We start from the raw sequence: 13,429 nt of genomic DNA, 5'->3' as shown, positions 1-13,429 counted from the left end.
TTTCAGGAGAAACATTTGGTCCACTGTGCTGCGGTTTCTGCGGAAGCCACATTGATAGTCGCCGAGTATTTGCTCTGCATATGGTTCTAGGCGGGCGAGGATAATATACGAGAGCACTTTATATGCCGTTGGAAGCAACGCAATCCCTCTGTAATTTCCGCATTTCTTCCTACATCCTTTCTTGTGTATCGGACAAATAATGCCAACATTCCACTCCATAGGTTGTTGCTCTTCCTCCCAGATCCTACGAATTAATTCGTACAATCGAGATTGCATTGCTCCCCCACCATACTTCCAAAGCTCTCCAGCAATATTATCGATACCAGGGGACTTATGATTTTTAAGTCTCATGATGGCTCTCCTAACCTCTTCGAAGTCTGGTGGTTCCTTATGAGGGTCGTGGTCTACTCGACAGTCTTCTGTGTTTACTGGGTTTACATTGGTAACCGGTGGGCAATTGAGAAGTTGCTGAAAATACTGGCGCCACATGGTTTTCTGCTTTTCGGGATCCGAGACAAGGTTTCCTTCTTCGTCTTCGAGGAGTTGCGTGGCAGGTTGATATGCCTTTTTAGCAGTTCTTACCTCTTGGTAGAACTTTCTTGATTCGTTCGATCTTATTAACGTTTCCATGTGTTTTAGTATTCCTGCCAGATGATCCCTCTTTGCTCTTCTCACTAACCTCCTGAAGTCTCTCCTCGCTTCTCTGTGTTTTTCTTCCCATCTGTTGTCTTGTTCAGCCAGTACTTTGTATTTCCGCTTTCTTTCAATTGCTGTTTCGCAGTTATCATTCCACCACTTTTTTCTCTTCTGTCGTTTCTTTTTTCCCAGTACTCTAATTCCTACGTCTTTGACTATTTGTTTTGTTTGTTCCCAATCCATGTGTATATCAACTGTTTTGTCTAACTCTCTAAATCTATTGTTTAGTTCTAGGTTAAATGCCCGACATGTTGTGTTATCTTGAAGACTATCTGTATTTATCATAGGTTCTCTAATGGGTTGTTTGAAATTAGTGGAATTAATTTTGGCCTTTACCTTAACGCCTACCAGATAATGATCACTATCGCAGTCGGCCCCACGATACGACCGTACATCCTGAACCATGCTCTTGTGTCTCTCGTCTATCAGCACATGATCAATTTGATTCACTGTTCTGCCATCATGTGATTTCCAAGTTCCTAGGTGAATGGATTTGTGCGGGAACATTGTGCTTTTGATGACCATAGATTTTGAAGATGCAAAAGATATAAGTCTCAGGCCGTTATCATTTGAGACTGGATGTTTGCTGAACAGACCAATTGTGGGCTGATATGCCTCTTCCCGTCCGACCTTGGCATTGAAATCCCCTATCACTATTTAAAAAAATAGTGATAGGGGAAAATTTATTTTACCCACAAATATTATAGTATGCAAAGAAAATACTAGAAATTGTAACGGACTCGGGTTGGGTTTACAAATGGGGCGCACGAATTCGGTTTTTGTGAAGATTGTATTTTGTAGAAGTCATTCTCCTCTTTCAAATGAGGTGCCTCTCATTGTGAGGAAACGTTCGTTTCTTTTTTTTTCTTCCATGTGTGATTTCTTCTGTATAATATAAAGTTTATTGTATTGATACGAAATACGTGTTTCCTTTAAAAAAAACCCCATCACATATTTGGCCCACGATTATAATGCTCATGCTCATCCATTTATCTCTTTCATAGGTTTCCGACAGAAAAAAAAATATCATGAAAATGGATAGACATTACCGGTCGCACAAATTGGGAACCAAGGAAACATACAAAAATTGTGTTCGGCACATTTTGAAGAGGATTGTTTCGATTGGACGAAGACAATGAATTATACAATCCACTCAGTTTGTGTATATTAAATAATTATATTGAAATCAAATAAGTATGAGTAAAGTTTTTTTTCTTATATCGTCGGTTGACAGGAAAAACTCACTAAGGCTGATTTTTCAATATTCAGATAAATGATATCTGGGTAATACAAACATTGAGAAACATTGAGACGCAACAGCATCAAAATTATTTCCCATCAAAACTTTTGTCTGGCTATTGAAAAATTAGCCTTTAGTGTCTTTTTCCTATCAACCGACGATATACTCAAGTTTTGTTTTTGTTATGATAAGTTAAATTTCCCCATATTTAGGTTTTATTTTTTTGTCGGCAACATCTATGGTTTGAGTGAGAAAGAGAATAGTGCACACGGCGATTGCGAATCTATTTGTAGTTGATCTGAGGTTATTCCTATCATCAGAAAAATTATGAGCGTTATGTGAGCGTTGTTTAATTTTTTCAGAAATAGCCTATTGTAAATCATTGCCAATGTCATAATATGACTTTTTGATATTAATTGGCATTAATCGTTGACTTATCGATGGATTTCCAGAACCATAATTACTTCCGTATATTGTGCAATAAAAAAATAAATAAATAAACCACCTATGTAGCTGTAATAGACTCGTCAGTTTTCCATCGTGTAATAATAATTCAATTAATAATTTGACATTTATGAACAACCCTTTTGACATGGGTTTGTTCCTGAACAATTTTAGGGAGATTCAAAACATGACAAACAAAATTACAACGAGTTAACATAACATGGCCTCTCTCAATTTGTATGGGTATAACGGCTTTGAAATACTTTAGCTGTTTATGTTGTTCAAGTATATATTTTTGTTTACCAGTCATCGCTAGATATATTTATTGTAACTGGCCCTAAGTTGTCGGTCTAGCGGCTAGCTTTTATTTACTTAGCTCCATTTCATGACTACAACTCTTTAACCTAATAACGAGCTATTTAACATAACAATGTGATAAATTTATAAAACTATGTTGGTATATAAATTTACAAACCTTATTTACCTACACCATTATCCAAAAGAAAACTTTGCATTACTTAATTAAAATACGGTTTCAAAATGCAATTACTCCAACGTTATATTAAATTATAACACAAAATAAATACATGTGGAGGTGAATATAAAACACGCCACTTTAAACTGCGGGCAAGCGAGAATGAAGGAATATTAGGTTACTCAACCACCTTGCAATGTTTGCTTAGAATATTTTTCACAATTTTTGCTGCTCCCTTCAGCAGTTTATGAGTTAAAAATGCACTTTTACGTGAAACATTCTAAATTACAAGCTGGCCAGTTGCTGGGTAAAGCTTTAAAATATACAGAATGTTGAAAAAAAAAACAGTTTTGGTTCAGGTCTTGAAACTTTATGAGTCTGTAAAAATATCCTTCTGATATTATAAAAGCGAAAGTTTGTGAGTATGTGTGTGTGTGTATGTTTGTTTCTTCTTCATTTCAAAACGAATGAACCGATTAAAAATGAAATTTGGTATGTAGTTAGCTGACACCCTGGATTAACACATACATATACTACCTTTTATCGCGGAATTCCCATGGGAAAAACATTTAAAGGCAAAGTGAAGCTCGCGGGAACAGCTAAATATAAATAAAATGTATTAAAAATAAATATTGGAACGTAAATAATCTAAAACACATACAGGATGTTTAAACAACGTTTACATCAGTTTGAATTCCCAAGTATCCGGTATAAAATCTCAATTTCCACCTGGCACTGCGAGCAGTTTGCACTTACAGGGTGTTTTAAATTCACCGCCAGACTTCATTCAGCGGCTATTAGGAAAATTGAGAGCGGCCATTCAGTCGCTAGTTAGAATTTCAGATGCACTCTCTTTGAGACGACGTGGTCTGTCCGTGTTTGCAAAAAACTATTGGTCGTTTTATTCGGCTTTTTACAACATTTCCTTGACGGACACATAGGGAATAATATTTTAATACGTTATTTTTTTATTTTTAGGGTCTGTTTCACAATGTCTGGTTAGTGGCTACCTGACGGATAAAATACATGCTGTCACTCTCTGTTATTATTTTTTAGACAGTGACAGCATGTATTTTATCCGACAGGTAGCGACTAACCAGACATTGTGAAACAGGGGCTTATTATATTTAGGTACCTCTACCCAAAGGCTGATTGGAACAACTTTTACAAATTTAATAACGCTGCATTTTTAATTAATTGTACTTTCTAAGTAATTGTCCTTTCAAAGTACCTAAGTAATTTTGTACTATTCAGTAACCATTATATTTACTTATTGGTTCTTTTAAAAAAAATATTGTAGTATGACGTCATTACTAGTTTCGTTTGGATCTCCGAAAATATTGCGCCATTTTGATATTTTCTACCCAAAAACCGAGTTTTGCGAGCGAGCAACGAATTTAATTATATTTTTCGACAAAGCTCCCATTTACAGTGTAATGTTAGTAATTAGAGCGTATAATAGTAACTCTTTCTGTCATTTCATTTCGTCGGAAAGTGTAGTTTAATTAATATTTGAACAAAGGATCATCCTTTGGGATATACTACAGCTTTTGAAGCTTAAATGTACCGCTGTACAGCGGAAATGTTCGTTAATTTAGTTTTTCGGGTTTTCTCGCTCACAACGGTAATGGAACCTATTTAGAAATTAAACAAGTTTATTAAATAAACTTCATAACATTACGAGCCTGTTTGTAAGATAATAAATTTTAGTAATTACCTTGTAAATTTATGTTATTGTTCTGCCTCTATTATTAGAGATACAATTAGGTTCTGTTTTGTGTTAAGTAAATCTAAAGAATGGCCAATTAGGTGTTAATCATAAGGTACCTATTTTCCTCTCATTCTACTTATTCGAGTGGAAGGATTTTGGTTTATACCAAAATTACGATATTGGTACATGGCAGCGATTCTAAAGACTTCAAAGTTAGCAATGACAAAACGAAAATTGACCTCAATTACAATATTATACCTATCTATTTTATGATTTACTGCTATAATATTTCCCGTTCTAAATTTAAGTTTTGACAGTACTACAATTTTAATCGGTGCTTTCATCTTTCGCTGTCAAAGGTAAGCGTCCGTATCGCATTCTTTGTATTTAGAAATCACACAAGTGCGACCACTTCATCTGCATTGCCGACGCCATTTCTCCATACATTTATAACAATCGGTTTAGTGCGATACGTACGATAGGTACCGATTGGAAGCTTACCTTATGCCTAGTTTCACCATACTCTGTTACATCATAACAAGGGATTATATCCCATTCCACGGGGAAATACTTCGGATACAAAAAAAAACCGGGTTAAAAGAGTTCTATCAGCTCTCTTTCCCCGTGGAATGGGATATAGTTGTTGACTTTTGACACATCGGTCAAGAATGATGACATTATTTAACAATGCAACAGGGGTGTTAATGATCTTCAAAGTGAAACTAGGGCTTAATGATCCACCATCAACCAGACAATACCAAACTCCCCTTCTTCCAACAGCATCGAGACACCCAAGAGACCCTCGCAGTCCTGGACCGTCTGGACCTGGACACGGAGAAGCCCTCAGACGAGGAGGTGGCCCGCAAGTTCGGCTTCGAGGAGGACTACTACAAGGGCACCGTGTCCTGGTGGCAGCACCTCAAGCCGCAGATGTGGTCGCTGTTCGACGAGCCCTATAGCTCTAATGCTGCTAAGGTATGGTGGAAGCTGGTTAAGGATTTAGGTCAACAATGATGTCGATTCTGAAGGAAATTCTAATTTAAGAGATGCCATAACCTTAATTTCTGTCAAAAATCTGCCTTCAGGATAGCACAAACAAAAACAAAGCAGAAACACACAGTGTTTTGTTTACTGTGAAACCGTTTTAAGTTCAACATAATGACAACCAAATTGAATGAATGAAAAGTCTCAAATATTCTAACTTAACTATAATTTAAAATAAGAAGTCAGTGGTAGCAGTGGGGTGTTATTTGTCAGGACGTTATTGTACTGACATTCCATCCTGTTCGTGTATTGTTAAAACTTTTAGGTAGGTATTTGTTTCACACATAATTATGTACTCGATAATTCGATTAGAACGCAAAATGTTAAATGTCAGATTTCAATTATAAAAGTCAATCCTGTATTCTGAAACTAATTTAGATGTGCATGTTCATTGTTCAATGGCCTAAGCCGTAATGGGCTATTTACATAAACCAAAACGATTGTAATTATTAATTAATAATTGAATTAGTTTGGATTATCCATTAATTTAATTACTATACGGTGCTTATTTATCATGGATATTAACACTTTTCTATTAACGTAATCCGATTGAGAGGGCTTTATTAATATACGGATTGGACCTAAAACTTCAGTTTATTCTGCGAATTTCTGTGGGAAGTACCTACCTGATAAATATCAAGGTCATCTCCCAACCTAAATCATACAAATACGATATTTGGTAAATACTGTTGTAATTTGGAAGAAGGACATACGAGTTACAATTTAGCGTTCATTAGTATAGGATTGTTCATTGTTATAGAAGTGTTCATAAGTATAGGATTGGTTCAGTTCACTTCCTTTTTCGTCTCAAGGAGAACTCAAACGTTCCTTAGAAGTTACTTCAGCATTTAAAAAATAACAAGTTATAGTTGAACAAGTTCAAATAATAAAATTGTTCTTATATTATGGTAAAAAAATATTATTAAAAATAATCATTTCGCCCTAAATATACCTACGCTTTTAATCCTTCTTCATTACAGAATGGCAATTAACAACCCAACAAAAAATGCGTCAAAGCTGCTGCGGACGATAAAACGAAATAATTAACAGAAAAAAACGCAAACACGACCGTCAAATAAATATTTTTACACTCGCAAATATGCGTAAAATTTTTCGCTGACCTTAAAACAACGGTTGAATTGTAGCGGGCCTCAACAAGGTCTGCCCTATTTAAATTTTATGTTAATCCTACACCCTTTGCTTAGGACAAAATTTTAAGTCCTTTATTGATGTTCCATGCTTAGGAAGTCTTGTAGGCTGAGCACAATTTTATTCACCCTCTGTTTTCTGTTTAAAAGGATCTTTGATAATGGCTCTTCATAATTATAATTTAGTAATGAGGCTGAGACTTATCTGCGAGGTTATAACAGGGATTTAGTTTCTCGTCAATCATTTATTCAAACCTTTCGGCCTTTAAACTTGATGCCTTCAGGCTGGCTGTAACGAGAATCTATCCCGTCTTTGATCACGTTATTAAAGGCTCTCTTTTATGGTTATCATGTTTGTGAAAATTGTTAAAGCCAAATGAAATATGAATATGTTTTTTAAACAAAATGGAATTATTTCCTATAAACTTGTACTTTTTACACTTTTTTAACTACGTATTATATATTCCAAAACGAATAAATCATTATAAATTCCTACTTACTTTAGTAGCAAATTGAAATCTCAGATTCATACTGTATAAATTTTACGAGTGTCACATTTTGTCACCGGATAAGTGCGGCAATAACTCAATATTAATATCAAATGAGTGGATGAATATCAAACTGCCAGATGTCCACCTACCCGAAAAATTGACTTTTTGATTTGGTCGTGTTCTCCGTTAAAATGTCAGTTTGCCTATGCCCTTCAAGTTCCAATAAGTGCAAGGCATCCATGAGAAAAAAGCCGTTAAAAAAGTAAGTTTTTTTCAAATCCTTTTAAGTCTAACCGTTTCGCATTACAAATTTTCACAAGTCCATTCCGGCCAATCACAGAGCGTAATTTTTTCAACATGGCGTCAGTCTTGGTGAGAATTTCGAGGCTGTGGTGTGTGCTCCCAGTGTTTTATAACGAATATGAATGAAAATGTTGGGGAAATTGTGATTGTGGACCCTGATAAAGCTCGGAAAAGGAATAGATTGAAGATTGTAGCAAAAAAACGACAGAAAACTATGGCGAAGTAAGTTTAAAACCCCTTTTTTCTAACCCACGTGTCAATCACAAAGCATTTTCGTAGTAAACACAGGGCCGTATCGGGTAGAATATAATACGGTAGGTAGGTACTTTTCTACCGATAAATTTTGGTTGATTAACTTCATTGTATTTAATAAAATATAGACTATATTAGTCTTACTGAGTCCGGCCCATGATATTAGTATTTTTCAAACAACTATAAGTCCTTATGACTCATATCAAAACAGCATAAGTCTTGTATGGGCATATCAAACTGCTATAAGTCCAAACTGTTTATTAACTTTTACGCCTTTCTATGAGTGTTATAATGGATTTGTTTATTAAAATACATTCTTAAGGTCACAAGTCAACTGATTAAATCATGGGGCAAGTTCTATGACCATTAAATAATAGAGAAAACAAAAACCTCCATTTCCCAAATTTTGCGTGCACGTGACTTATGGCAGTTTGATATTCATCCACTCAAATAATGATCGAGTGTTAAAAAATAATATCGAAGAAAGATATCGCATAAAACTTAAGCCCTTACCCTCTTATCCGAGGGCTACCTGATCCCCGAAAAAGGTTGCCGTAAAATAGATCTTTATTAACCGAACCATTTCTCTTTCACAGATAATCGGGGTCATATCAGTGTTTTTCATATGCGTCTCCATCATATCGTTCTGTTTAAAAACGCATCCGGACATGAGAGTGCCAGTGATACGGAACTACACAGTGACGACGGCCAACCAGACGCAGAGCTGGGCGTTGGACAAAGTGCAAACAAACGCCCACGTGGCCTTCTTTTACATAGAGTGTGTGTGCAACGCGTGGTTCACGCTCGAGATCCTCGTGCGGTTCATATCCTCCCCAAACAAGTGCGAGTTCATCAAGTCCTCGGTGAACATCATCGACTACGTGGCCACCATGAGCTTCTACATCGACCTCACGCTGCAGAAGTACGCGTCGCACGTCGAGAACGCCGACATTCTCGAGTTCTTCTCGATCATTAGGATCATGAGACTGTTCAAGCTGACCAGGCATTCGTCTGGTCTGAAAATTTTGATTCAAACGTTCAGAGCGTCAGCTAAAGAGTTGACGCTGTTAGTGTTTTTCCTGGTGCTCGGGATTGTGATCTTCGCGAGTCTGGTGTACTACGCGGAGAGGATACAGACGAACCCTCACAACGACTTCAACAGCATACCGCTGGGGCTGTGGTGGGCGCTGGTCACCATGACAACCGTCGGTTATGGCGACATGGCGCCCAAGACCTACGTTGGGATGTTCGTCGGCGCCTTGTGTGCTTTGGCTGGCGTAAGTAATACGTTGATAAGAATTGCACTGCTCACATTACCCATACCATTTTCTCTTCCAACGTACGCACAAAACACGTTCTTTCATGGCCCAATCGACTATTTATGAACCATTTCAGATTAAATTTTTCGACAAATTCCAAACCTAAACATTATTTAACACTACCATCATCATTATAATCTTATAATTGAAACAGCTAACCCTATAGCAAACGAAGTAAACAACGTTCCCACAACAGGTGCTGACGATAGCCCTCCCAGTGCCGGTTATAGTGTCGAACTTCGCGATGTACTACTCACACACGCAGGCGCGCGCCAAGCTGCCCAAGAAGCGGCGGAGAGTCATCAACGTGGAGCCCACCCGGCCGCCTATACGTGAGTTGGATAGATGATAATATAATATTTATAAATACTCGTAGGAACAATAAACTGGTAACTGGTAAAGTTTACGGACTATAATTGTAACTGTACTCTGCTCGTTGCTCGCTGGTTTCCCCGTACTGCACATGTTCACCTCGTAACGTTCGTCAGTACCCACCTGAAGAGCAATCTTTTATAGGCAACCTTGAATATAAAGAAATGAAAAATAAAAAAAAATGAGGTGAAGGAGATAAAAGTGATGATGTAGGTGTATGAGTTGTTCAAAATGATGTAGAAACAATAGGACAAACAACGGATGTATTATATTCCTCACACATACTTAAGAGCTCCGCTCACTGCAAGACAGTTGAGGCGGCGGCGACGAAGAGGCGCGCCTCGACGCCGCCTCGACTCTTGCAGTGGGCGAAGCGCCTTAGGTACAGAGTTGGAAAACATAAGCGACTAACTTTTTCCTCATAAATATTTACCGCGAATAATAACATTTAGCTCAATTCCATATTTAAGCTTCTAGGAAATACTTTGATGCTAACAAACACGGAGATGGAAACTTTTCAAAAGTTTATAATATCTACCAATTCAAATGCTTTGTTAGCCACTTTCTAGATTTTTAAAGTTTTTACCTACTACTTACTACTCATTTGCACGCTCCACCTTAAAATTACTGAGCATTAAAATTTTATGAATATTCTGCAGGCATCAAGAAAATCTTGATGATCTGAAGAAATAAAAGATCCGAATAATGTCAAAATATACTCGTATGTATAAATAGAACAAGATACAATGGAATATCAAATGTTTCCTATCAATATGCATGACTTAAAAAAATCAAGGGTATGGTATTAAAATCATAAGTCTGGCTCCCCAATTTATAAAGTCTAGCTTAGTTTCTTAAAATCTGTCCCTCAATGATACATAATCTTCATCTCACTATATTCTTCCTAATGGCAGGTGCCCCGGGCGCCCCAGGGGCCCCGGGAACGGGCCCGGTCCCACCGGGCGTCGGCCAGCAAGCCGTCAACCGACGGATGAACGCAATCAAGACAAACCACCCCAAGGACATGATGGGACCTAACATGGGTAAGATACAACTTACACATACAGATACAGATACAGATAAAGGAAATAAAGATAAGGAAGAAGATGAATTGAGTAAAATCAATGTCAATGAAGCTGTAAATGAACATGTACATGAAACTGACAGTAGTGTACACTGTAAAAGCTTTGTCATTGCAGTACTTGAAAAATTATTGATGTTAGACGCAAAAATTGTGAAAGAAGATGGATGATTCGTAAATAAACATTTACCTACACAGCCTGTATAAAACAAAGCACTAATGCTTTAATATTTTTTGTATAGAAATAAATATCTCACGGTGAAACAAAACGTGATGAGAGCTTTTGTTGTTTATTTAAGACTAGTAATATAAATACTTGAAATAATTACAATAGTCCGCAACTAATACTTGAATAACTTATTTAACAACAGAACGTACATGGTTATAAATCAGGTGACTAATTATTTGCAACACACTAAACAATTTTAATTGCATTGAAAAATTGACTTAACTAATATTTTAAAGTAAAGTCAGTTTTTCATTGTATTTTTAAACTTTGTCTACTTATTTTACGATTCTTTATTTTCTGCATTTAACCTAGAACATGATGAGACATTTTCAGAAATCTTAGTCCACAATAAAAACACTTTCTTTATAATACTCATTCCTCTGTTTACTTTTTACATCAATTCAGACTTTATTGCTAATTTTGAGAATGTCTCTCCCAAACTAAACAAACATTAGATCTACTCACATGACTAACTGTAGAATGCAATGTAATCCTCCACAGATGGCGATCGTAGCGAGCTTGAAGCTATGATCCAAACAACACCAAACAACTGCAAAAGAAAAAATTTAAACATGCTTTAGAAAGCATCACTATACCAAGAAGCCGTTGATCCAGCATTTATGTTACTGCACACGGACTTAGCTTAAAGGAATGCATCAACATGCGAATCTATGTCGTACACCGTTCCTTCATTATCATTAACAATAACATTCGCTTCGGAATCATCATCATTGCACACGACGACTTCAAGATGCACACGTATACAGCCGTCTACTAGGTCCTTTTGCTTCGTGGTCAAAGCCAAAGGTTCGATTAACAGATGTTCTATCGATGTTGTGTGATGTGCCACTGAATGTTATCCCGTTAGTCCCTGACTAGTGTCGCTTTCCGCTTGATCAATGTTGTTGTAGTATCAATGAACACATAAAATTACAAGCTACAGAATCTTTCACATGAAATCTTAGATTAAAAGATGATGTTGATTGACAAAGCTTGTAATTTTACTGCCAATTTAGATGAGTGGAAACTAGTGGAGTTTTTGTGATAGAAAATAGATTTTTAGTTGTATTGACTAGTTGAGTTCTTTGCAGGTAATCACCAAACACCGGCACAGAACACAGGCAACACAAATTCATCGGCCGAAGTGATAAAGTCAATAAGCAACACTGCGGTACACATTGTGCTATAGACAAACACACATCCGCTAAAATAACAAATTAATTACCAATACTAACACCCTTATCACAATGGCTTTTAAGCCGAATGCAACCAATTAAAAGTTTTCTGCTTGAAATTCTCGAGCGTAAGTTAGTCTCAAATTCAAAATTGTATTCAAAGTACCACATTTGGTCATATTACTTAATTGTGATTTATTTGTTCCCGTATACTGGCCAATTTGCTATACAAAGTAATTGGTATTTTTTATTGGTTCAATTTTATCTTAGCGATAAAGACTTTATGATTGTTACTTGTCCCGCCATAGTATTTTTACATATTTTGATCGGGGCTAAATCAGTTTGTGTTTTTTCAAGATTTGGAATTCCTTAGTACCTTGGATGTTGTATACTGTGCTGTCTTCGTTTTATATATTATGTGTTGTCGTAGATGTAATTTCTTATATTTTATTTTATTTTTTATTTAATTACCTTTCTATTTAGGTTTTATCACTACACTAACACAAATCCAAATTCGTTCTCTAACGATAATTACCATAATGTTTTTCTTATAGATTTGAACTAATCAAGCATGCGTTTGCCCATCTATTGATGTTAGCCAATGTTTTCCTTTTACAAACTATTAACCTCACTGTTAACCAATATCATTCTTTAATATCCTTATTATCCTTGGCAGTCGCAAGTTTGATGCCCGGTATGGATCTGTCGGTGACGACGCGGCTGTCGCCTTGTCCCAGGGACATGAGTCCAGCCCTCGCCATCGCCTTGCCCATGATGAAGTCAGTGAACATCATGCCCATGCCGGCACAATGCTTCGAGAACCTGGCCTACCACACCGACAGAACTGAAGACGTCAAGTCCAGCAAGTCGACCAGCAGGCAAGAGTCGGCTGATGAAGACCACGACACCATCAGAGCCAATAACTACAAGAACGACACATACTTCGAGAAGAACATCGTCGAGGAGAGGACGGATGCGCGCACGCCGCTTCTCAAAGACCACAAAATTGAATCTCTGGACGAGACCAAATTGAGGGAGAACAAAATTGAGAAACGCAAATCGTCCGCTTCTACTTAAAGATAAAACTGTTAATTTAACTGCTTAATTAAACGTTTAATGCGACGAGACCAATAGAGCTAAGGAAACGGAACGATGCAAATAAAATTTATCACTTAGATGTTACTTTGAAGTTACAATGAAAATCAGGAAGTTAATGGTTTAATTTTGTGTAAATCTCTGTACATTTTGTACTTTAATTTGTTTTACCGAGAAGCCTATAATTATTGTTTGAGCTGTTAGATTGGAAAATACGTTAAATACAAGCATTAAGGGCCGTGATAGTTTTAAGATAATAATGCTATAAGCACTTTATATTGTTAGTAAAATAGTAAAATAATATTGTAAGTCCTCTAGTTGTATGATCACAAATGTGCTTAAAATCTTTCAACC

General features: G+C 36.6%; 1 protein-coding gene across 7 annotated transcripts in view; it reads left to right on the top strand.

Annotated features, from left to right (window-relative positions):
• Nucleotides 1-13,219, top strand: part of LOC105390866 (potassium voltage-gated channel protein Shaw) — an 82,503-nt gene extending 69,284 nt beyond the window's left edge. The window contains exons 6-11 of one of the 7 annotated variants that reach the window (XR_007266691.1): nucleotides 5,347-5,541; nucleotides 8,401-9,081; nucleotides 9,320-9,455; nucleotides 10,410-10,538; nucleotides 11,307-11,612; nucleotides 12,657-12,793. Coding sequence is in view for 5 of the 7 variants with exons in the window: in XM_048623405.1 (XP_048479362.1) it covers nucleotides 5,347-5,541; nucleotides 8,401-9,081; nucleotides 9,320-9,455; nucleotides 10,410-10,538; nucleotides 12,657-13,057 (1,542 nt within the window). In the remaining 2 variants the exon portion in view is untranslated. The other 6 variants (XR_007266692.1, XM_048623414.1, XM_048623431.1 and 3 more) reach the window with 6 other exon arrangements.
• The last annotated feature ends 210 nt before the right edge of the window (nucleotides 13,220-13,429 follow it).

This window comes from Plutella xylostella, chromosome 3 (assembly GCF_932276165.1).
Source record: "Plutella xylostella chromosome 3, ilPluXylo3.1, whole genome shotgun sequence".
NCBI lineage: Eukaryota > Metazoa > Arthropoda > Insecta > Lepidoptera > Plutellidae > Plutella > Plutella xylostella.
This window is presented reverse-complemented; position numbering and strand designations above follow the sequence as displayed.